Source organism: Cyrtonyx montezumae, unplaced genomic scaffold, assembly GCF_038088225.1.
Source record: "Cyrtonyx montezumae isolate F1298 unplaced genomic scaffold, pur_monq_1.0 scaffold_30, whole genome shotgun sequence".
Taxonomy (NCBI): Eukaryota; Metazoa; Chordata; class Aves; order Galliformes; family Odontophoridae; genus Cyrtonyx; species Cyrtonyx montezumae.
Genome location: NW_027072035.1, coordinates 7,992,348 through 8,016,975, shown reverse-complemented (window position 1 = coordinate 8,016,975; position 24,628 = coordinate 7,992,348). Strand labels below are relative to the sequence as shown.

General features: G+C 39.0%; 1 protein-coding gene across 5 annotated transcripts in view; it reads right to left on the bottom strand.

The window, feature by feature from the left end:
- Positions 1 to 24,628, bottom strand: part of FER (FER tyrosine kinase) — a 154,299-nt gene that overhangs the window by 90,055 nt on the left and 39,616 nt on the right. For 2 of the 5 annotated variants that reach the window (XM_065744229.1, XM_065744230.1), the window contains exons 8-9: positions 24,212 to 24,334; positions 20,124 to 20,313 (exon numbers count right to left, since the gene is read on the bottom strand). In XM_065744229.1, coding sequence (XP_065600301.1) covers positions 20,124 to 20,313; positions 24,212 to 24,334 — 313 coding nt within the window. Of the gene's footprint in view, positions 1 to 16,872; positions 17,113 to 17,237; positions 17,368 to 17,913; positions 18,043 to 20,123; positions 20,314 to 24,211; positions 24,335 to 24,628 lie in introns of those variants that run through there. The other 3 variants (XM_065744231.1, XR_010622654.1, XM_065744232.1) reach the window with 3 other exon arrangements.

Here is a 24,628-nt window from a genome sequence, read left to right as displayed (position 1 = left end):
GCATAATGTATAAGACCAAAAAAGCTTTTCAGCTTTAAGAATCCAGAGATATAGCTGCATCTCAGACATTATTAGAAAAATAATACATACTCTCTTTAGACAAGCTCTAAAAATATATAAGAAAAAGACAAAATTAATGCTACTGAGGGACAGGCAAATAGTGTTATTATCTCTATCAAAAAGTAGAAAATTAGCAATAAGAAACACAATTTATAATGCAGTATACATTGAATACTGCAAAAAAGTCTGTCCAGTCACATACACTGGTGATACAAATAGGACAATATTTTAGTACCAAGATAGATGTGATTAATGTGTTAGATATAAACCATCAGCGTAGACACAGAAGATGGATGCAGCCTTGCAAATGAAAGGAGAAAAGCTTCAGAGGAAATGTAAAGGAAATATGATAAGAACTCTCCAATTGAAAGAAAAGAAACATTCTCCCACAAGAAAAAGAGATTACAACTGGAAGAACACAATCAGTGATACCTAAAAGATGAGCATGATAATCTGTGTTCTGAGGTTCAGTGAGGGAATTGGTCCTCAAAGATTCTGATAAAAATTATTTCAGTAAGACACAAGAGCTCTAAGATGAAACCAGAATGGAAGAATTCCTGGTCTTTATTGCAAATGATACACTCAGTAAGCATAAAGATCAAAGTGAGACACTTGATAGTATCTGCAAGAGCAATTAAAATGCTCTCATTTATGCAAAGTTAATGCTAGCTTCATTTCTGGTTTAAATCCATGCTTTCCCTGATAAAAAAAAAAAAGTGTCAGAACAATATTCACCTTAAGGCCTCAAATGCAGATATATGCAGATATAGTAGAGAACAATGAAGATTTTTGCTTTTAGAATGCTACGGATGTGTGGCATGAGATTGAAGTTTTGTGATTTATAAGCAGGAGCTCTTCAAAGAGCCGTTAGAGAGAAAGGGTCATTTTCTGAAAGTGATACTCTGCATTAGTCACTTCAGCAGTGGAGATGTTATTTAGGAAGTCTGAAAACATGCAATACACTTAGCATGTAATAGTCACTCTGGCCACTTACTGATATGCAAATATACTAATAGCAAAATCTTTATCACGAATGACTTCTCTATAGATACTGGCACTTACTGATCACTTGTAATTTCATTAAAGGAGTGGTAAATATTGACACATTAAAATCCTGAATGTACAGTAGAACATGCCTGAAGACTTTGAAACCTTGAAGCCAAAACACTGAAAGATTTCTCTTCCCTCTACCCCACTCCTCTCATCCATGACAGAACTAGGAATCTCAGAAAGGCCAAATGTACAAAAACAGAGAATCATTCATTCTGAGCAAACAAAAACTGGTATTTTAAACCACTTATATGGCATCTGCAGACAGAATTGGTTACTGACTGAACATAAATTGACTTTTCAAGTGCAGCAGATTAGGAGAACCTTCTGAAGAATAATGATTTGCATTTGCTTACTTTGTCATTGTACATATCTAGAACTGGGGGCAGCACTGTGAGAGCCATGAAGTGTAACAAAGTCATTAAAAATTAGAGCACTTAAAGCTAATTAAAAATATCTCAAGTACACCATGAAACCAATTAAACAACTCAGCTATTCAAAAATTGTTTATGAATAAGCTAGTATTTTCTGTTTTAAATAAGGGCAACACCTTCCAAAGAAGCACACATGATGCATAATTGATGCATACATATTGTAAAACTCTGCACCAGATGTAAATTAATGTTCCATCTTCTGAATTGAGGGACAGATTAAAAAGCACAGATCTGCCAGCATGAAATTTGAGAACAGTTCATTAGGAGATGAAAGATAGTTCCCAGACCATGCCAGAATCCTGATGGCCTCTAAGAAAAGGACAGTGACAACTCTCCAGAGCATTTCCTTATCCTCTGAAGACTTCAAATGTTAGAGAAGCCTATATCAAATGTAGATTCTTACATGGAAGAATCATGGAAGGACTCTCCATAATTTTTTTTCAGCTGCTTGCGGAATCTTTATAAAATTTGACAATAAAACATCACAATGAAGAATGCGATCAAATACAGAGCTTCCCAGTGAAATTTCAACTGTTGGCACTGCCCAGAACTCACATGAAACAAGATCCCATGCAGGATGATATGTCAGAGCTCACACACCTCAGAGGAAGGAGCTGGATCAGATGGCCTTCCTGAATTCCCTTCTAATCTACATTACACTGCAGTTCTACAATATTTAGGAAGTAGAAACGTATCAGTTTACAGAAAATCTACATCTTATTCTCTGTTCTGTTCCTTCCCTGATAATTTCTAGCACACTTTTCGATTTCAAACAGGAAGTAAACAATGACCTGCTGTTTCGAGGCACATTTAGATCCTATTTTGAAATGTAACCTAGAGCTCATTACAGGTATATGTTAAACAGAGCACTGTTGCTACAACCTGGTCTGTAGACATGTAATTACACATAACTAAGTTACTATCAAAAGACTATTAGCAATAACTCATGTAGTACATAACACAAAAGAATATTCTTAGCTTCTTACAAAAAAAAAAAAAAAGCTTTGTTTCAAAATAAACTTTTCTGCTTTTGAGATTACTTATCATAAAATTGCAGGGGTTGCTGAGAGACCACCTAGTTCAGTCTCCTGGTAAAGCAGGCTCCCTACAGTAGGGTGCATAGGAAAGCATCCAGGTGGGTTTTCATACCTCTGGAGAAGGAGACTATGACCTCTCTCAGTAGCTTGTTCCAGTGCTCCATCACCCTCAAAGTAATTTTTTTCACATTCCTGTGTTCCAGTTTGTGCCCATTGCTCCTTGTCTTATCACTGAGCACTAACAAAAGGAACCTGACACCACTTACCTGACTCCTAGCCTGTAGATATCTATATATATTGGTAAGATGCCAGTCAGTCTTCTCCAGGCTAAGCAGCCACAGGTCTCACAGCCTTGCCTCATAAAGACCCTAATCATCGCTGCAGCCCTCCTCTGTACTCTAAGTTTCCCATCTTTTGTGAACAGGGGAGTCCAGTAACTGAACACAGTACTCCCAGTGTGGACTCTCCAAGACAGAGCTGAGGGGAAGAATCACCTCCTCGACCTGCTGGTCACACACTTTAAAGCACCTCAGAATGCCATTGCCCTTCTCGGTCAAGGGGCACACTTCTGGCTCATGGTCAGTCTGTTGTCCACCAGGAAACCCAAGTCTCCCTCTCCACGTTAGCCCCTACTAATTTGTACTGATTTGTGTGGTTGTTTCTCCTCAGGTGTATGACTCCATGTTTGTCCATGTCCTTGTAAGGTTCCTCTCCACCCAGCACTCCACCCTGCCCAGGTCTTGATGAATGGCAGAACAGCCTTCAAGTATGTCAGCCACTCCTCCCAGTTCTGTATACATACGTATGTATGTCCAGAGACAAATAAGGTATGAGTTAAACTGAAGTGAAAGCAGGACAAAATGGGGAAAAAGTGAGAAGAATAAGCATTTATGAAAATATGAATCATAACTCCCATGCAAAACAATCTCTTCACAGTCACCAGAATCATTAATATTCGTGAAACAGAGGCTAGATGGTGAGTTTATTGATTCAGAAAACAGCAATTAAAAAGATCATTAAACAAGAGATAGGCTAACTATTTGGAGATGAAAACCTGAAAATCTTCAGTAGATTTTACTTAGCAAAGTCTTATACTTCAGCCCTAGAAAACTAAATTAAAAAAAAAAAAGAAATACGAATACCATCTTTTGATCCTTATTTTCTTCCAAATGACTACTGGAAAAGAATGTGGAGTTAAACTGTATAGTTTGTACTATATTTTCTGTTTTAATTAGAGTATCAAAGGACCAATTTTTCAAGCTACATATGAAATGTCAGCAAAATGTCACCTTCACCTTCAAAATAATTAGTAAATCTTTCAAACGCACAAATGAGTATAAGAGGGCTTTACAGAAGCAGAGTACTTTTCAATGGAGGCTAGCAATAACATTTTTAGAGACAAAAGACACTTTAATTATTATATACAAAACAGTATTCTTATTATTTAAAAAACATAATCTTGATTTCATCTGATTATCACGAAGAAAGTCAGCCATGCCCCTGGGAAGAAAATGCTTTAACGCACATCATCTAAGCTGAGGCACTGCAACCTTCTCCAGTAGCTTTGTGGAAAAGTAAACTAATCAGAAAAAAAAGGCAGCTAGAGAGGTCAAAGAATAAGTACAGAATGGCTTGGGCTGGAAGGGACCTCAAAGATCATCTACTTCCACCCCCTCTGCTGTGGCCAGGGTTGCAAACTGCCAGACCAAGCGTTAGATTGGTCTGCCCAGGGCCTCACATACCCTCCAGGGATAGGTGGCACACAGAGGTATCCACAGCCTCTCTGGGCAGCCTGTTTCAGCACCTCACCACACAATATGAAAAATTTTCACATCTGAAATAAATCTCCTCTCCTTTCATTTAAAATCATTTCCCCTTGTTCTGTCACTGTCTATCTGTATAAAAACCTGCTTTCCATACGTTTTTATAATCTTTCTTTAAATACTAGCAGGTCATAATGAGGTATTCCTGAAGTCTTCTCTTCCCCAGAGTGAGCAAGCCCAGCTCACTCAAGACTGTCTTCACAGGAGAGGTGTTCCAGCCCTCTGATCATGCTTCAACGGCCCTCCTCTGGATCCTCTCCAATAGCTCCACATCCTTCCAGAGATGGGATCCCCATAACTGGATGCAGATGGTGCCACGAAGTCCACAACAGAATTCCTGTTTTACTTAATAGAAGTATTTCTATATCACCAATTTCTAACACATCTCCTTCAGTTGACTGAATAATGATACAAAGCAAAAGAAAACTGATTTCAGTAAAGGCAATTTAAGAAACCAATTCAGCTTTGTGAAGGCTTACAGCCAAATATGGACTTAATGCATATTTTAGAAAAATGAAGTTTCAATGTTAAGAATTCCAGTATCTGGAATTAAGTGAAAATTAAGAAAAATATGAGAGGCAAAACTGGGGTTTGATCCTACCAAAAAAAACCAGTATATAAATGTGCAGATGTGAACTGTCCCCGATTTCAACTGCACTGTTATTATCAATAACATTGTTAACTTGATGTAAAATAATTTTGTTAATTCTTCTGTTTTCACTTTACTAGTTTCAAGTCATTAAAAATATGAGTCCTGATTTTACTGAACCTTGTGTTCACACATACAAGAAAACTTAAATTGTTTCACATTCTCTTGCAGGTCATCAAAAATACCACAATGATAGATTAGCCATTGGTCAAAGTCAACAGCTGCCAGTCACAATTTTGCTCAACACTTTGGCTATGCTGCTGTTTTCCCTGCTTCTGAACATTTTCATCATCCTAAGCCAGATATAATTTTTAATCTAGAATCCACAGTTTAAAGTTTGTCAGTTACATACAAACCCTTCTGTTTACTTGCTTGCTAGTAAGATCAGAAAAAGCAATCAGGGAATCAAGTGAGATTTTGTGTTAGTTACTTGAAATTTCAAGGACATAAATTTAAAGCTCAACATAAATTAAGAGGAAAAAACAAACATTAAAAGAACATAAATCCTGCAAAGCAAACCAACAGTAAGGATTTTTTTTTTAATTTCCATCAATTAAACATTACAGTCTGTCAAAGAGGTATTAAAACACACAGTTTAATAGCTGGAAGTACATGTGCATCCGCAAGTCATTTAAAGTAAACACCTCAATGGAACTGTGAAGGTTTAGGTAATCAGTTGACAGCTCAACTTAAAAAAAAGTTGATGTATAATGCACCTGATAAATATTACTTAAGGACTAAAGTCACTTCATTATAAATTTGGATTAATAAATACAGTTAGAATAATCACTGCTGATACATGTTCAGAAGAGTTATCAAAACAACGCAATTAAAAAAGTTTGGTTAAAGACTGTTGTATGACCACTTTAATAATACAATTAAGACTTTAGGCTACACTCAGCATGAACAATTTTACAGTGCAGCTGGCTGAAGGACCAAACTACACATACAGTGCCGCACACAATGAACTTGGCAGATGTAGCACAACCCTGTGACATGTTCATGTGAGACCAGGATTGTTGGGCTTCTATTCCTACTGGTCTCTGCAGTGGTTAAAAGCTGACAGGAAGAAATGATGCTGACTATCCACACATGCCACATGCCCACCAACATATCTCTGGAAAGCAGCACACATGCCAAAGAATGACACCTGGAATTGGAAAAGACCTCCACTAATGGCAAACTTAAAGTAACAGTTGAAGGCTTGTCACAAATTTATGTATACATACATATCCTGCAGACTGAGAAGCACAAGCAGTTCTATTTTTTTTCACTAATACAAAAAACATGTTGTTTTGTTAAGAGTCCAAAACTCAGGCTAAGTAGCCACAGTATGCTCCTGCAACACACAAAGAATTAACAGTCTTCAATCCTTTTTCCTGACACAAATAAAGCATTCACAAACACAGCATGAATTGAATACAGTTTTTCTGGTAACTGGTTAGTACACAGGCCTATCATTTAAATTAGAATGTGTAATAGAGTAACAGAAAGTGTGACAGACCCCATCTTGTAGAATTCCTTATTTTACATTAAAAAGATGCCTTTGAATTTGGTTGTTTTATAGCCTCCAGTACATACAGTAATGCCTTCTTAGGAAATGTGTCTAATGAATCTAGAAGTCGAGTCCAGATTTTAGTTTTTTTAAGTAGGGGAAGTCTCGTTCCTGGAAAAAGATTAGAGTTGAAGTAGCTACACTGAAGTGCCAATAGCTGTTAGTGGAACAGCATACAGCCAACGTTTAGAGAACAAAAGTATCTTCTCTTTACTGCATGATCTTGAAACTCACACATAACTGTACATCTTTACAAAGTCTGCAGGACACCAAGAACCAAACACAATCAATGCATGGCTCCCAGTCAGGAACCTGTGACCCAACTTCAGCAGAAGTCAGCACCAACTGACAGGAAACTGGGCTCCTTCAGGGAAGGGCAGCCCACGGATACCTGCAAGAGAATCCAACTTTTCCCCCTAAATTTAAAGGATGTTCCTTGAGACCAATGAAGAATACAGTCTCCTCTGAAACGCACTATGCGAACACATAAGAGGGTGGTTGCCCAGACTGTTTTTCTGGTTATCTGACATATTTTTCTGGCTGGTTTAAGGAGACATTGTTGGATTCCACACTCGGGGTATCACCTCGCAAAACTAGCAACTACCAATGAACACCTCTGATGACAGCAGTATTGACTGGCTCTAACAAAGCCACTCTGGCAAATGCAACACCAAGAGACTTGAGCTAGTACAAGTTACACCTGACAGGATTTATAACCTTTTTCTTCTCCCAGTAAATAAAGTAATGAAATATGAGGTAGCAATTACAACCTGTTTTGAAAACTGTACAGTGAGGAATGCAGCTGTTTTATCACAGTGAAGGAGAGCTTCATGGAATCAACTCCTAACAGCTTCAGAGAGACATGACACAAAAGGGTCAGGAGCAGCATTTACATTAGTTGTATTAAAAAAAAAAAAAAAACCCTGACACTTTCATAAACTGAAAATTCTGTTGTAGGACTTGATAAAAATTTCACCAGTTATTTCTGTTTGGCATCTAGCTGAGTCAGAATTTGTTGTTTGGTTTTGGTTTTCACAGACTCCTGCACCACTTGATTAATAAAACAACCAGCATATTAAGACATAAAATGATTCAACTTCTTAACAGCTGCATCTGAGGTAGGCTTAAGTGTGAAATCCTTTTAGGATGCCATTTCAAAACTAGGCCTTTATTTCTAAAACTGGTGTATACTGGCCTAAATTTGAAAGGAAACTTAAAGACATCTAGTTTCCAAACCCTCTGCCATGGGGAGGGTTGCCTCACACCAGGTCAGGCTGTTGAGTCCCCATACAGCCTGGCTTTGAACTCCTCCAGTGATGAGACACCCACAGGTTCTCTGTGAAGTCTATTCCAGTAATTTGTTCAAGAAAGGCACAAGTACCTGCTATTTTTTCAAATAACAACAGAAGTAAACAAGTGAAGTGTGAGACATTTCTACGAATTACATAAACACCTCTGCAAACACTTTCCTATTTACAAAATGGAAGAATAAAAATGCAAATCCAATAAATAGGCAGTGTTCAAATTCTCCTCCAAGGACACCCTATGCTTTGTTGAACTCCTGTTTTATACCTCATATCACAGCTCTATTTATCATAAACACAAAGACAACTATTCTGAAAATACAGACATCTAGGAGAAAAAACTCAGCTTGGAGGTCTCAGTGATGGTACCAGAAACAGATTTCAATCTTGGCTAAAGTGCATAGACTGCATCTTAATCAGCCAAATGAGCTATCATCCTGCAGAATTCCGTAAGGACTCTGAGTCATAATGCTCAGCAGTCAAGACAAGAGATCTTTCACTCCTCTGTCATTACTCACTAGAAGGGAAATATCCAACTAAAGGTTCCCTTCTCAAAGTCAATCACTGGATCCCATAAAGCATCATCTAAACTGTTTGTCTAATCAAAACCAGTCTTCAGAATAGAAAAGATGACTTCTGCTCCTTCCTGTCCCACTCCCTTCTAGCCCTCCCCCACAAAAAACAGCAAAACAATACTTTCCTCGGATTATGGATTGTTTATACATGACTCCAAGCATCAGTTTCTTAATAAACATGCTGAAAAGGGGTAACTAAAATGATTCTTCAGTCATACTGGTTGAAAATCCTTATCTCTTCATAAGTTTTCATCACACGTTGTAAAGCTACGCCTCATTACCACACTCCCCAAGATACTGCAGTGTCACAACCAAATTCCAGATACAATGGGAAGCGGTCACAGCACTAAGCTTGCTGGAGCTCAGGAAGTGTTATGGACAACACTGTCAGACACATGGTTTGAATTCTGAGAGGTTGGGTGGAGTCAGGATCTGGATTCCGTGACCTTCGTGGCACCCTTCAAGCAAACCATATGTCACAATTCTATAATATAAACAATGCTAACTCCCTAATAGTACACAAAGATTCTGCAGTCTAAACAGATAAACCATGTAAAAGCAGGAAACATCTTGAAGTTCACTAAGACCTCCTGATACAGAGCCACAGCTCTGGATACTCTCATACTGGCTCAAAGCAGTGCTCGTGCGGTAATAATAGTAATCTTAAAGAGGATGCTTTTTCAACAGAGACAGCCTTTTTAAAAAATCTGCTTTTCTGTTTCACACAAAATGACTGAATACTCTAAATGTTATCTAAGTAGTTGTCACATACTCGCATGGCTTCGAATGTGCAATAACAATGAAACAAATAAAATAATACTGATAGACTTCACTTCTCTGTATCCAGCACTCCACATGGCATAGAGTATTCAAGACAATTACTTAGAGCTGGTAGCCATGAGTCATAGTCTGAGGTCAGACAGTAAACCTTATCAACCTCAAAACATCATTAACACTGATGCTTATGCACCTGGATCCCATGCCAATCAGAAATGTTTCACATCTACCTTACTGCAGCCAGGACAACTAAAACAAATGCAGTGATATCAGAAACAGAGATAAGTCATTTACACCACAATTAAAGATTATCAACAGCCCCCCAAAATTAATAATAAATAGATAAATAAATAGATAAATAAATGATGCGGTCCTTTGAAAAATGGGATTAGTTTGTCATTCTCATTTCTTGCTTTGTATCAGAGGAGAGATTCCCCACGTGGCAGACAAGTAGACAACAAATAAAACATAAAATAGTAATTTTCAAGTATGACAATGAACTACCAGTGGCACTGGTAGGTTCGTGTCATTCTTGTCAGCTCTAAGTCAAAGAAACATCACATTGCAGTACACTCTTTTTGAGAAGCATTATCACTGCTTTCAAGAATTAGGGCACTTTCAACCAGATATGGAAAAAAAAGCAAAAAAGAGAGAAAAGAACGAATTAAAAAAAAAAGGAAAAAAAAAAAAGAAGAGATGATACATAGCAGGCAAATTCTGTCACATTATTTCTTTGAGCTCCCTAAAGGCTATGAGAAGTTAATGATTATGCTAAATCAGTCCAATCACTACGAAAAAGATTTAAGAAGCCAATGACAATTCCAGCAGAGAATTACAACTTTCCTCCAAGCACACACAGAAACATCCAGAAACATACACTGGATAGCACTGCTGTTCAAACCAAATCTTCTGTGTAAAACATTCCTAATTTCAGGGATGATTTTGAATGAAATTACAGATCCTTCAGGGGTATGCAATGCAGCAACACCAGAATGAAGGCTTCTTCCTTAAGGAATACTGAAAGCTCTTGAACTATTTTTGGCAGTTACAGAGAAGTACATACATTCTCCCTTTTTCGGAGAGGGTATAGCAATTTATCATGTAAAATATTACAAAAAAACTACCTTCCTCAATTCCTCCCAAAGTTCATTCACAGTTCATTCACACTTTGTATTTTCCCCATTCCCCAAGACAGTTTTTTTGCTCAACTCTCTTTTTTTTCCCCAGATAATATGCTGACATTAAGAAACATGCAAGAGTTGCTCAGAAAGTATTGTCTCCTATTTTATTATGTTGGCCCACAATGTCAGAGGTGGATGTTGGTGGTATGGCAGTAGAATATTGAAACTTCCCAACAATACTCCATCATATTTTGTTGCTGTGTGATAGACGGCAGCAAAGGGACAGTCTGACAGAATGACATCTGACATGGAAGTGCACATGAAGCAAACGTGTGTCACTGAATTCCTCTCTCTGCTGAAAATATTGTACCCTTTCATTGATCCTTGATGAATGTTTATGGAGACCAAACAGTGGATGTGAACACCATGTGGTGGTTGCTGGTGTTTCAGCAGTGGAGGAACAGCGTGTCATCTCTGCTGGTGCAAATTTTATGAGCATGGCATGGAGGCTTGTCTTCACCACCGGTGAAAACACATAACTAATGATGGTCACAACACTGAAAAACAGATATCAAATAATTTTCTTGTGTTTTTTACATCTGTTGTAGTTTCCATAGAAATACACAGGAGATACTACTTTCAGAGCAATCTGTGTATAATTTGATTCCTACTCTACCGAAGTATTACTCCCAGATTAATTTTTTACTTCAGAAATTTCCAGGTATGTTCAGTGGAAAGAGGCTCAGAGGCTTCACTATCCTTTATCTCTTAAATTCTGGGCCAGTATCATCCACCACACAGGACAAAGCACAGCTGGATTCATTTGTCTCTCAGTATTTGTGGATTGCTCTTTCTATGATGTATGTCCATCAGGAAAGTGGGATTTATGAAGAACTAGAGCATACCTATACAGCAAGAAGAAAATACTTCACTCTCCACACTTGCTACAACCATCTGACATTTTGAGCATTTTTTGCTGCATGTTAAGTTCTGTCTGTGAACCAAAAAAACAAGTCCCAGCTAGCAAGCATGTAAAGCAGCCCGAAGTAAGAACAATTAAGTTGAACTTCAGCTACCCAGGAATCTAACAAATATAGTTGTTTATTTCCAACTCCAAAAAAGGGCAAGGGTATCAATGCTGCATAGACTTACACTGGCCCTGTTTCCATTGATAAGATCTTTTACAACCTCAAAACAATGTACTTTAAGTCTGCAAGGTATACAAAAACAAGTGACTGAACAACTCCCTTACCCCTTTATAGTAAGTAGGCACTTATATAATCTTAGTTTTATATGAACTTAATGAGGCATAGATTAGCAGGAAATTACTTATATGAGCAGATAAACAAGGCATCTGCACTACAAAGCACAGAAATGCCTCAATTCCTCTGAATCACTAAGAGAAAAAAAAATGTGTTTTCTATCTATACCATCAAGCTTTCTGATACTGCTATCACAGAAGCTGTTTCCCTGCATCTGTTTGAAGACTTCATATGGCCTTAGACAATATGAGAAAATGAGATTCCATGGAATCACAGAATATTTCTAGTTGGAAAGGTCTTCAAAGGGTCATCTAGTCCCCTCCTCACAATTAACAGGGACATCCACAGCTAGATAGGTTGCACTGAGCCCCTCTGGCCTGACCTTGAATGTTTCCAGGGACTGGCCTACCACCACCTACCTGGGCAATGTTCCAGTGCCTCAACACCCTCACCTCAAAAGACTTTTTCCTTATATCCAGTCCAAATCTATACTCAGTTTGAATCCTTCTCTCCTTCTCCTACCACAACAGACCTTGCAAAAGCATCTGTCTTCTTCCTTCTTATAGCCTCCCTTTAGATACCACTGTCAGGTCTCCCTGAAGCCTTCTCTTCTCCAGGCCAAACAGCCCCATCTTTCTCTGCCTGTTCTCCTAGGAGAGGTGTTCCATTCCTTGGGTCATTTTTGTGATAATCCTCTGGATGCACTCCAATAGGCCCACACCTCTCCAGTACTGATGATTCCATATCTGGAAGCAGTAGTCCACATGAGGTTTTACCAGCACTGAGTGGCTGAATCATCTCCCTTGACCTGCTGGGTACACTTCTGATGCGGCCCAGGATATGGTTGGCTTTCTGGGCTATGAGGGCACACTGCTGACTCACATACAGCTTTACCATCCATCAGTATCTCCAAGCCTTTTTCAGCAGGGATATTCTCATTCCTTATATCCCCTAGTTTGCATTGACAGTGAGGGCTGCCATGACCCAGGGTGCAACACCTTGCACTTGGATTTGTTTATCCTCATGACCTTGTCCTGTGTTCACTGCTCAAACCTGTCTGGGTCTCTCTGGAAGGTACACCACCCCTTGGATATGTCAACCACACACCACAGGTTGGTGTAATCCACAAACTTGCTGAGAGTGCATTCAATCCCACTGTTGAAGTCATTGATGAAGATGTTAAGAGTGCTTCAGTATTGTCCAGTGAAAACTGAGGCAAAAAAGTTGCTGAATACCTCAGTCTTCTCCTTGACTGTTGTTACCACCTTGCCTGTTCTGCTCACTAGGGAGGGTATGCTCTCTTACGCCAGCTGATGTACCTATAGAAGCCTCTTATCCTTTTTTGTACCCGCTGCCAAGTCCAGTTCTAGTTGGACCATGGGTTTCATGACCCCATTCCTACAGTCTAGCAAGATTCCTATATTTCTCCCAGGTTACCTGTCTCTGCTTCCAATGTCAGTACATTTTCTTCTTGCGCTCATTTGATCAGCAGGTCCTGGTACAGTCACACTACTCTCTTGCCTTACCTTCCTGACTTCCTACACCTGACAATGGGGAATTAGAATCACAGAGGTTGGAAAAAACCTACAAGATCATCCAGTCCAACCATCCACCTATCACAACTAGTTCTCTCTAAACCACATCCTTCAACAAAACATCTAAACATTCACTGAACGCTTCCAGGGTCTGTGACTCCACCACCTCCCTGGGCAGCCCATTCCAGTGCCTGACCACTCTTTCAGAAAAACAGTTATCTCCTAACATCCAGTCTGAAACTCCCCTGGAGCTACTTGAGGCCATTCTCTCTAGTCCTATCACTGGTTACATGAGAGAACAGGCCAAACCCCAGTTCACCACAACCTTCCTTCAGGCAGTTGTAGAGAGAAATAAGGTCCCTCCTCAGCCTCTTCTCCAGACTGAATAATCCCAGCTCCCTCAGCTGTTCCTCATAGGGTCTGTGCTCCAGACCCCTCACCAGTTTTGTTGCCCTTCTCTGAACACGCTCCAGGGCCTCAATGTCTTTCTTGCAGTGAGGGGCACAAAACTGAACACAGTACTCAAGGGCCTCAGCAGTGCTGAGTAGAGAAGGACAATTACTTCTCTGCTCCTGCTGGCAATACTACTTCTGATACAAGCCAGGATGCCATTGGCCTCTTGGCCACCTGAGCACACTGCCAGCTCATGTTCAGCCAAGCTCAATTAATAATAACCCCAGGTCTGTTTCCTCTACAGTCTTCCAGCCACACTGCCCCAAGTCTGTGGTGCTGGCTACGGTTGTTGTGACCGAAGTGCAGGACCTGGCTCAAAAAGTTATCCTCAATGCATTCCAGGAGCCTCCTGGTTTGCTTACAACTTGCTGTGCTATTTTTCCAGGAAATGTCATGAATGTTGAAGTCCCCCAACAGGATAAGAGTCTGTTACTGCAATGCATCCAGTAGCAGGAGGAAGAAAGCTACACCAACAGGCTCCACATGGTCAGGTGGCCTATATTACACATGAACCACAAGGATTCACTTGTTGTCACTGTCTCTAACCCTTACCCACACGTTTCCAACTTGCTCATGGCCATTCTTCAAAGACTGTTCTTCAAACTCTATTCCTTCTCTCACGTAGAGGGCAATGCATCCTCCGCTCCTTCCTTGCCTGTCCCTTCTGAACAGCTGGTAGCTACCAATAGCCACATTCCAGTCATGGGAATCATCCCACCAGGTTTCAGTGATGACAACTACATCACGATTTTCCAGCAGCACGATGGCTTCCAACCTCTCCAGTTAGTTTCCAAAGTTGCATGCATTGTAGTAGAAGAACTTCAGCTGGGCAGCATCTCGTCACCTTCAAGCAGGATAACTCCCTAATTCCTTTGAAGGACTTGCCTATTGCTTTCATCTTCTTAGGATGCAGCAGGTTGAGGGCTCCCACTAGCACCCTGTCCCTCCAACTCAGCTACACTATCTTGTAATTTGCAGGATCGCTACAACTCCCTTCTGCCTTCAAAACTAGTTTAAACCCATCAGTAAGCCTAGATAGCTCCTGGGGCAATGTTTATTTTCCTCTATGATCTAGGTGGACCCCATAAGCATCCATCAAGCCGGGCGTGAAGTAAACCACCCCATGGTGTGTAGATGCAGTATGCTACATTAATGATACACCTTTAATCACACAGTCAATTCCTGTAAATGTTCTATAGTTATCTACATAGCTGACTTGGAAAAGTTCAGAATTCACAAATTGATTAAAATATGTTGATTTCAATTTTACTGAGAAACACACAATATTAATGTTGATCATACTATTAGAAGTGTGGACTCACGATATCTGGGAAACAGAGATGGGAATACAATACACTTTCTTCTTTGTTCTTTGTTTGTTTGTTTGTTTAATATGAGCCGCAAATAATTTCTACCAAAACCTAACATATACTTCTAAAGCAATCACTGAGACCAAAATCACTGAAGCCTTTTCAATAGAAAATGTGATTTTTTTAAATTATTTTCCTTTTGGGTACCTCAGCTATGACAGATATAAAAGGAATTGAGAAATGTTAAATCTCATGCTAATACATCTACCCTCAGTTACTCTACTACACAAAGTGTGAAGGACAGCATTCTCCTGAAACAATGCCCTGACAATTCACTGATGTTCCAGGTGCCTTCCAAGCTCACCCAGAATTCCTTCAATGAGCACACACAGAACATGCAGCAACTCTGTATGGCTGCTCCACGTACAGCAAAACTGTGCAGGTTTTCTGATTTGCTGACATACTACTGAAGAACGTGTGTTAGGGTATTTCTACATCCCTGTTATATTTTACTGACTTAAAAAAAAATCAGGAAAAACAACAGGAAACAAAACAAACAAAGAACAATGCACCACTGCAGATTATTTAATGTTAGAGAAATGAGAACATACATTTCTACACTTCATCTAACTTTTTCAGAGATACTGAAACTTTTTTAAACAGCGATGAAAAGTGATAATTATTCAGTCATAACCAATCTTTTGGTTTAAAAGCTTGAGCTCCACCTGCTGACAAGTTTTTCCAGATTACAGAGCCTGAATACTAAGCCTTAGTTTTACCACTGGTTAAAGTATAATGCAAAATCCTAAGAATCACAGAATCACCATGGTTGGAAAAGACCTCCAAGATCACCCAGTCCAACCATCCACCCACCACTAGTATCTCCCCACTAAACCATATCCATATAAAACCATATAAAAAATAAGTAAATATACTCTAAAATACTGTTCTGTACTGTGATAATAATTCTTTCTAACGCACAAGGATACAGGAACACATACACTGAACTGGCATACAGGCTCTACTATTTTTGCTAACTAAAATTACTTACTATTTCATATTATGATTTTGTATCAATTAAATCTACTGCCAGGCTTTTGCGGTTCCTGAAGATTTCCTGTTCTGTAGCAATTTTCTAGTCAATACTGATATTCTAAGTGTAAAGTGTTATTAACACAAAATGCAAAACACTGCTGCAGATTTCAGTTAAGTGTCATACTCACATTGCAAATATTGCTGACAGTTTTATTTCTAATCAGATGATTAGACAATACTGGAGTATTCTTGTTGTTTTCTTAGCTTTAATTGTGATAGACTTTTGTCACACTCTTAAAATAGCAAGAAAAATTTATGTATACTAAGACAAATACTATATATATAGATAGATAGATAATTAAATTTATAAATAAATATATTTATTATTTATACTTAGTAATGTATACTAAGACAAACATACGATCCATTCATTGACTAAACACTGATAATCTAGCACAAGCTTCCAGTTAGCTTTTGTGATAGTGGCATAATCTATAAGAACTTTGATACTACACCAGTTTGTTATGTATTACTAGAAATAACAATCTATTTCATAGTATTTATCTCCTTCAGTTAGTAGAGGAAAACTGTAAACAAATGAAGTTAGAATACAAAATATAGGTAACCTAATACTACCTATAAAATCACAGCAAACAGCATTTCAGAACTGAGTTCCCGCTTAAGAGTCACACAGTACTACAACATATTGTAAGAGATGAAAAACAAAACAATTTGAAAACTACTCTCTTTTGAAACTGGCTGCATTTATGTGGCACCAAATAAATATTTCACATAAAGTAGTCTGCAGTTTTAAACTTAAAATTAAAAAAAAAATCACAAGCATCAAAATATACTTCACAGATGTACTCACAAAATAAGCCAAACAAAAAAATTAGTCATTATTTTGAGTAATTTTTGAATAATGCTTTTAAAACAAAAGAAGAGCAAATAAGCACAAACAAACATAGTAGCAAATTACATTTAAATTACACAGACTTCAGGACAGCAGACTTCAGACTCTTCCGAGAACTGTTTTGTAGTGACATTGGCTCAAGCCCTGGAGGGTGGAGGGGCTGAAAAAAGCCAGTCACTATTCAAGGACCATCTCCTCCAAGCCCAGACACAGTGCATCCTAAGAAAAAAAGAAAGCAGGCAAGAATGCCAGGAGCCTCTGTGGATCAACAAAGGAGCACCACAACTTACTTAAGCAAAAAAGAAAAGTCTATAGGGAGTGGAAGCAGGAATGGGTTACCTGGGAGGACTACAAGGAGGTTGTTTGAGCAGCTAGCTAGGGATCAGGTTTGGAAAGCTACAATCCAGGCAGAAGGGATACAGAGAAAGCTGAGGTGCTCAATGACTTCTCTGCCTCAGACTTCACTGTCAATCACTCTAGCTGCACTGCTCAAGTTGCAGAAAGCAAAGGTAAGAACCTGGAGAAGGAAAGTTTGCCTATTGTAAATTAAGACCAGGTCTGAGACCATTTAAAGAACATGAAGGTGCACAAGTCCATGGGACACGATGGTTCTGAAGGAACTGGTGAATGAAGTTGCTAAGCTGCCATCCATCATATCTGAAAGGATAAGTCATGCCTGACAAACGTGGTGGCCTTCTATGATTGAGTTACAGCATCAGTGGATAAAGGAAGAGCAAGTGATATCACCTACCTGGACTTGTCCAAACAGTTAGACACTGTCCCACAAGACATGCTGGTTACCAAATTGGGGAAAAATGAATTTGATGGATGAACCACTCACAGAATAAGGAATTGGCTGGATAGTCACACTCAGAGAGCTGTTGTCAACAGGACTGTTCAGTGGTGTTCCTCATGGATCAGTGCTACGACCAGTGTTTTAACATCTTTGTAGGCAACATGGACAGTGGGATCAAGTATACCTTCAGCGCAGACAACACCAAGCTGAGAAGTACAACTGACACACTGGAGAGATGCTATCCAGAGGTGAATGTCATGGAAGTTCAACAAGGCCAAGTGCAAGGTCCTGCATTTGGGTTGTGGTAATCCTAAGCACATATAGGCTGGGCAGAGAATAGCTTGAAAGAAGCCCTGGGGAGAAGGATTTCTGAGTGTCAAATAATGAAAGATTCACCATTGAGCACTTGCAGCCCATAAGACCAATCGTATCCTGGGCTGCAACAAAAGAAGAGCAGCCAGCACATCGAGGGAGGTGATCCAGTCCTCACTGCTTTTGAGACCTCACCTGGAGTACTGCATTCAGATGTGGAGTCCTCAGTATGGGAGAGCTGAAGCACATCCAGAGGTGGGACATGAAGATAATCAATCACAGGGCTGGCGCACCTCCCCTTTGAGGACAGGGTGAGAGTTGGGGCTTTTCAGCCTGGAGAAGAGAAAGCTTCCAGTATCTGAAGGGAGCCTACAGGAAAGCTGGGAAGGGACTTTTTATAAGGGCATGTAGCAACAGGATGACGGGAAATGGTTTTAAACTGGAAGGGGTAGATTTAGGCTAGTTGTGTTGAATGGCACTATGTCCAGGTGGAGGCTGGTGACAAGCAGTGTCCCTCAGTAGTCTGTCCTGGGAACGAAGCTCTTCAGCACCTCCATGACATTGATGATGGGCTTGAGCGTAACCTCAACAAGTTTGCTGATGACACCAAACTGAGTGGTGCAGTAGTCATGATAGAAGGAAGGAATGTCATCCAGAAGGACTCAACAAACTTGGAAGGTGGGCCTTTGTGAACCTAATGAGGTTCAACATAGCAATGTGCAAGGTTTTTCACTTGGGTCGGAGTAACCCCAGATACGTATACAGACTGGGAGAACTCCTTAAGAGTAGGCCTGCAGAGAAAGACCTGGGGGTCCTGGTGGGTGAAAAACTGAACATGAGTAACAGTGCATTCTTGCAGCTCAGAATGCCAATAGTATCCAGGGCTCCATCAGAAAAGGGTGGCCAGCAGGGGCACATAAGTAACTGTCCCTCTCTACCACAGCCCTTGGGAGGCCCCACCTGGAGTAATGCATCTAGGTCTGGGCACCCCAGTACAGGAAAGATGTGGATCAGTTGGAGAGCATCTAGAGAAGAGCGATGAAGATGATCAAAGGGATGGACCATCTCACCTCTGAAGGCTGAGGGAGCTGCGTTTGTCCAGCCTGGATAAGAGAAGCATCTCCCTGGCTGCAGGGAGACCTCCCCATCTTCCAGTACTTAATATAATCCAGTGGATTATAAAAGGGGGTAATCAACTTTTTATTCAGGTAGATAATGACTAGACAAGAACTAATGGTTTTAAACTCAAGGAGGGAAGGCTTAGATGAGATGTCAGGGAGAATTTCTTCACAGAGAGTGTGATGAGGTGCTGAACAGGCTGCCTGAAGAGGTGTTGGATGCCCCAACCCTGCAGGTGTTCAAGACCAGGTTGGATGCAGCCCTGGGCAACCTGTTCTAGTACCAAACGTAAACACTGGTGGTCCTGCCTGTGGCAGGTGGATTGGAACTTGATGATCCTTGAGGTCCCTTCCAACGCAAGCCATTCTACAATTCTATCATTACTATCTCTACAAAACTGCATATAATTAAGAAAGTACCAAAATAGAAGCAAAGTACTTTTCAAAATTACACAGGATCTCATAAATTAACACAAGTTTATTTTCATTACAAAGAGCATCTGGACATCTAAACATAAGCTGCAGATAATCAGGTGTTAGCATGTTAAGAGTTAAAAGGAACAATTACAGTATGTAAAATTAATTTCTCAGTGACACAATGTTTGCAGTAATTCCAACAGCTTTTATCTGTTAGTTTTCCATCTACAACTGTGAACATACTCCTTCAACAAAGCCAAAGAAATTACCAATAGCTCATAGTCACGTTTATTAAATCTATTTAAAGATTTACACTGTTAATTATAAAACAATCCAATGAGAAACTAAGTCTCTGAGATGCAAGAGGCCAAAAAAAGTCTGCAGATATACACAGTGTAATGTAAATTACTGCAACTTAAAATTAAATAAATAAATAGAGCTACACATCTTAATTGCTTTTCCAACTAGTTAGTTTCTGAAAATACAAAGAGAAGTTTATTCACTCCAGTCATACATTCATGTGTCATGAGACTCTGATATAAGGAATAATATATGACAGCAAGACTGCACAATTCAGTAAAGCTTACCATAGAAGTGACTGATCTGGCATCTTCTTCATAATTCACTACAGGTGGTGGTTCTTTCCCATCATTCTCTTGCACTTTCTGTTCCAGTAGTTCTTTTTGGGCTGCAAATTTTGCCTCAGAGCATCTTAACTGCTGAACTGTTTGCTTAAGTTCTTCCAGTGCTTGCTTTTGGCTCAGCAAGAGAACAACACTGAAAAGAAAATTAACTTTAAAGTGCATATAATTTAAGGCATAGTCTTTACCTTATGAAAGCTTTTTCTTTAAAAAAAAAAAAAGCATTTTCAATAATGGAACTCAGCCAAAAATCAATTTTTTTCTTGCCTTCGAGTTTTTTTCATTCTGCTCTGAATACTGCCCTTTTTTTTCAACAGCTACTGTAATCATATCCCATAATCTACTTGTGGTCTCGCTTATGCCACTATTACACAGTATTTCACCATTAACAGATAAGAGAACACAAGCATATTTTCACATTTTCACTTCTTATCTTCAACCTTTTTCAAAATGCAGAGCAACAGCTTCCCTCAACCACTACATGTTTTCATTTTTGTTTGTGAAAACTTACATTCTGATTAACCTCCGGAGGCTAGACCTCCATAGCACCTTTTTAACCTCAACCATTCATTTGGATTTATTAAAACATCATTACAGTAGTGTCACTACTACTGTGTCATCAGTTATTTCTCTTCCAAGTCAGAATTAAAGATTAAGATTTAGTTAACAGTTATGCTTTATGTCCACTTCCTTGCTTTCAGTCTGTTTAGTAATACTTTTTTTAAAAGAGATTTTATGCCTCCTTTCTTACACTGACAGACTTCAAACTATTGCCCTACCGAAGAAAGCCTCTTAGAAGACCACAGATTCTCATTTCTCAAACAATAGCTGCATCATGTATGGCTGTATCAGTTCTAGATGCTTCCTGAGAAAAACAGTGCACAAAACAGATCTGGAAGAAAAAGCCTGCAAGTGGCCTTGAAGCTGCATGTAAAAAGATTGCACTTGTCACTGTATTGTCTCCTGTGCTGCAATTATCAAGGTTTTTGCCTTTCTTGCAGGCCACTGGAGAACCATTTGTCATAGAAGATAAACAAATATAGCCTCCGATCCTTCAGTTCTCTCAGAAGTAACCTCTGTGAATAAAAGAGAAACACACACCTTACACTGAGAGTATCAAGTACAAATTCAGCCTCAGAAGCATGAGACAACATCAAGGAAATAATAGAAAACTGATTTCCTAATAATGAATATGCAGGAGATCAGTTAAATGAAGGTGACCATAAAACAGATCTTCACATAGAGGTGTAAAAGAACAAATGTGTTCACTTCCAACAGCTACTCTACAACTGACAATCAAACATTAGCAAAGGACAAGCAGATCAACTAGGACATCCAGCTGGAACCTAGATGGCCGTTAGCCTCAATAAACACCAAAACCAAACACGGACAGAAACTGCCTAACAGAGTGAGGTATGCACCTATGGTACAACACTGACACACTCAGAACACTCCACTTGAGCCCAGAAACACGGTCTAGAAAGAAGCATAGAATTCTCACAAAAAGCAGATAAAGGAAGTTGAGGGACGAGGTCTACCAAGAACAAGGACACTCAAGAAAAATCACAGTATTCTGTCATTCCTACTTCAGAAATGAAGTTGGTTGTTGTCCTCGCGAACAAGGTACAAGCAGCTCTGTTGACACTACCCAAAAGACCTCTGGAAGTCCTGAAAAAAATTCAAAAGCTAATGCTATATATCCAAGGTTTCAGCTGTGACTGACAAGAAGGGGACACAGCCTTGTCTACTGAAGAAGTTGTTCTGTGATAAATTGTACACCTAGATACTAAAAAAAAAAGTAGGCATATGCTGAATGCACAGCCAGAAGTGATGGATGGCAAGATTATTCCTTCAGAAACTGATCCTGAGTTAGGTGGTTACTCAAACAAGTTCCTGGTGGTAGAAAACAAAAAGCCTCATTTCATGAGGCTTTTTGTCCCAACATGGTCCCAAGTTAGCAAAGAACAAAACTCCTTACAGAAGTTAAATGATCTTTTTGTGTGGAAAGCATGAGTACAGTATATGAAGACATAAGTGGAAGACTTCAAAACAGAAGTTCAGTGTGAGAAAGCAGATACTCTAAAAAACATCACACAAAGGTATAAACGGTCTCTCCTCAAGATACTTTTCTTCATCTGATCCTCACGATGATGGAAAATAAAAACCAAACACCTGCCCACAAAAACGATGACTTTCCACCATCAGAAGGACCTTGGTGAATCCACATTATCACCTAAAATGACAGCATTCCAAATGCTGAATGGTTACACCTCATCATGAACCATAGATAAGACACATCCTACATGTTGAACTCAGTAGCTATTCTCTCCTCAACTGTGGCATAATGTACACCAGGACTGACATGTGACAGCTTGCCCAAATCCATCACAGCATACTGATCATCCCTTCTATACATGAGGAATTACTATCTATAAAACTCACTGCTTGTGGCTTTTAAGAGTGAATCCTTGCAAGACAGAAAGAGGGGAACAAGTGGGAAGTAGTAAAAAGGTAAACTGAATCAAAGCCCAAATACCCAATATGCTACCATGTCAGGAGGGCTGATGGTATGCTGAACACTCATGTATATGTAATGGAAGCACTATTTACGTTGCAGGAGATTTTCTCATTTGAAGGCAAAAACAGAAATTAGTGCCAGGATAATAGTACTAGCATAGTTTAATGTTGAAAAGTAACACAAAGTAAGGTGTAGAGATGCACTTCAACATCTGTCTTACTGGAAAGTGCAATAAGTGTAAAAATCAATTCACAGTGAAAGTCAGTTAGACACAGAGAAACAATACCTAGTGCAGACTGCCACAGTGAAGTCAATAAATTGCTCGGACTGGCAGTGCTGAAACTGAGTCATAAACAAGTGGGGAGACCTGAGGCTCAACAATAACATAGCCTCAAGACAGGTGCAGTTTGGATGGAAATCATCTTCTCAACAACACAAGCATCTGCTACAGATTATTCAAAGAAATCTGCATACAGCAGGAAAGAGGGATAATCTGAACTACTTTCAGAGAGATGTAACAGATAGGAAAACAATGAAGAAACATTCCTATGGAAAAGCAGCATAAAATTCATCCAGTTCAAACTGTTTAGCCTGTAAGAAAGGAAGTTAGATCAAGAATTGAATAACTGGAAAACATATTGTGAGTATGTGTCCTTCATCAATGAAAGAAAGTTTGTCTAGTCAGAACTGTACACTTACATTAAGTTTTGAATGTGAATTAAAAGCATTTGACAGTACCAAGTCATAAAGTGCCTTCCCAGAGCTAAGAATGTGTCTACATTGAGTGAAGATCATCTGAGGTACTGCATTCCAATTTCCTGGTACTGTAAATCAGTATTCATGATCAAGTGTTAATAAGACTATGACTGATCACAAAAAGAACTAGGGAAACACTGATACAGAAATAAAGGCTTATCTGTTACAGTAACTTCAGTTTAGACTGGGATGAGTATCAAATGGAAGTGAAAGATCCTGCCCTAAAAATATAAATTATAATACGTTTTATTTATGACACATAAACCATTAAACTTTCACCTTCATTATTTACTGAGCAGTACCACAAGGCATTGGTTCTACATTCACTATTCAAAATCAAATGCCATGAAGAATGAACTTAATTTGACAAGTTCTAAACATTACTGCATAAGAAAGATTACACATCTTCCATAGAACTGATAAAGCCTTTCACAAAATCACATGTATACAACAAACTGTCAAATAAAGAGACAATCTGAATTCTTTTTCTTCACTCAGGCTGAAGTCACAGTGCCCAGAAGAGTTCAGTTCTTGAAATACCACATCAATATGAAAACAAAATTAAATTAATAGAGCTGCTCATTTTTCTAATTAATTAGGAGCTGGAGTCAGAAAGATTTATTTTATAAATAGAAAATTTATTGTTATTCATGAGTAAGAAGCAAAAAAGCACAAAAGCAGAACAACACTGGTGAAATAGGAATTGCATCACAGAGTTTTACTTCACATTATTACAACTGGAAATCTTTATTCCACTTACTCTGACTTCTTTTCACAAGTCTTAGAATTGTCTTCAATTTTTTTTTCTAGTTCCAACACAAGTTCCTCTTTGCTCAAAAGCGTTTGCTGTGTTTGAATGAGATCTTCTATCACTGTTTTTAACCTGTAAGACATAGATTACCAAAATCCATGGTGTGAATAGAAAAACTTTACCTATTTGGAAACTTTTATTTCTCTGAGAAGCATTCTTTTTTAATTTTTAAACAGATCTATACTAAGCCATGTACATCTATAAGGTTGTAGAATGATCTATTCCCACAGGCTCTTCAACCAAGAAAAATTTATCTAGAAATTGTGATGAGATCTGTGGATTAAAGCCTTACTAACATATTGCTGACATCTGAGATGCTTTGAGTCAGAAAGTTAAGTAAATATACAGAACTCAATAAAAATAATA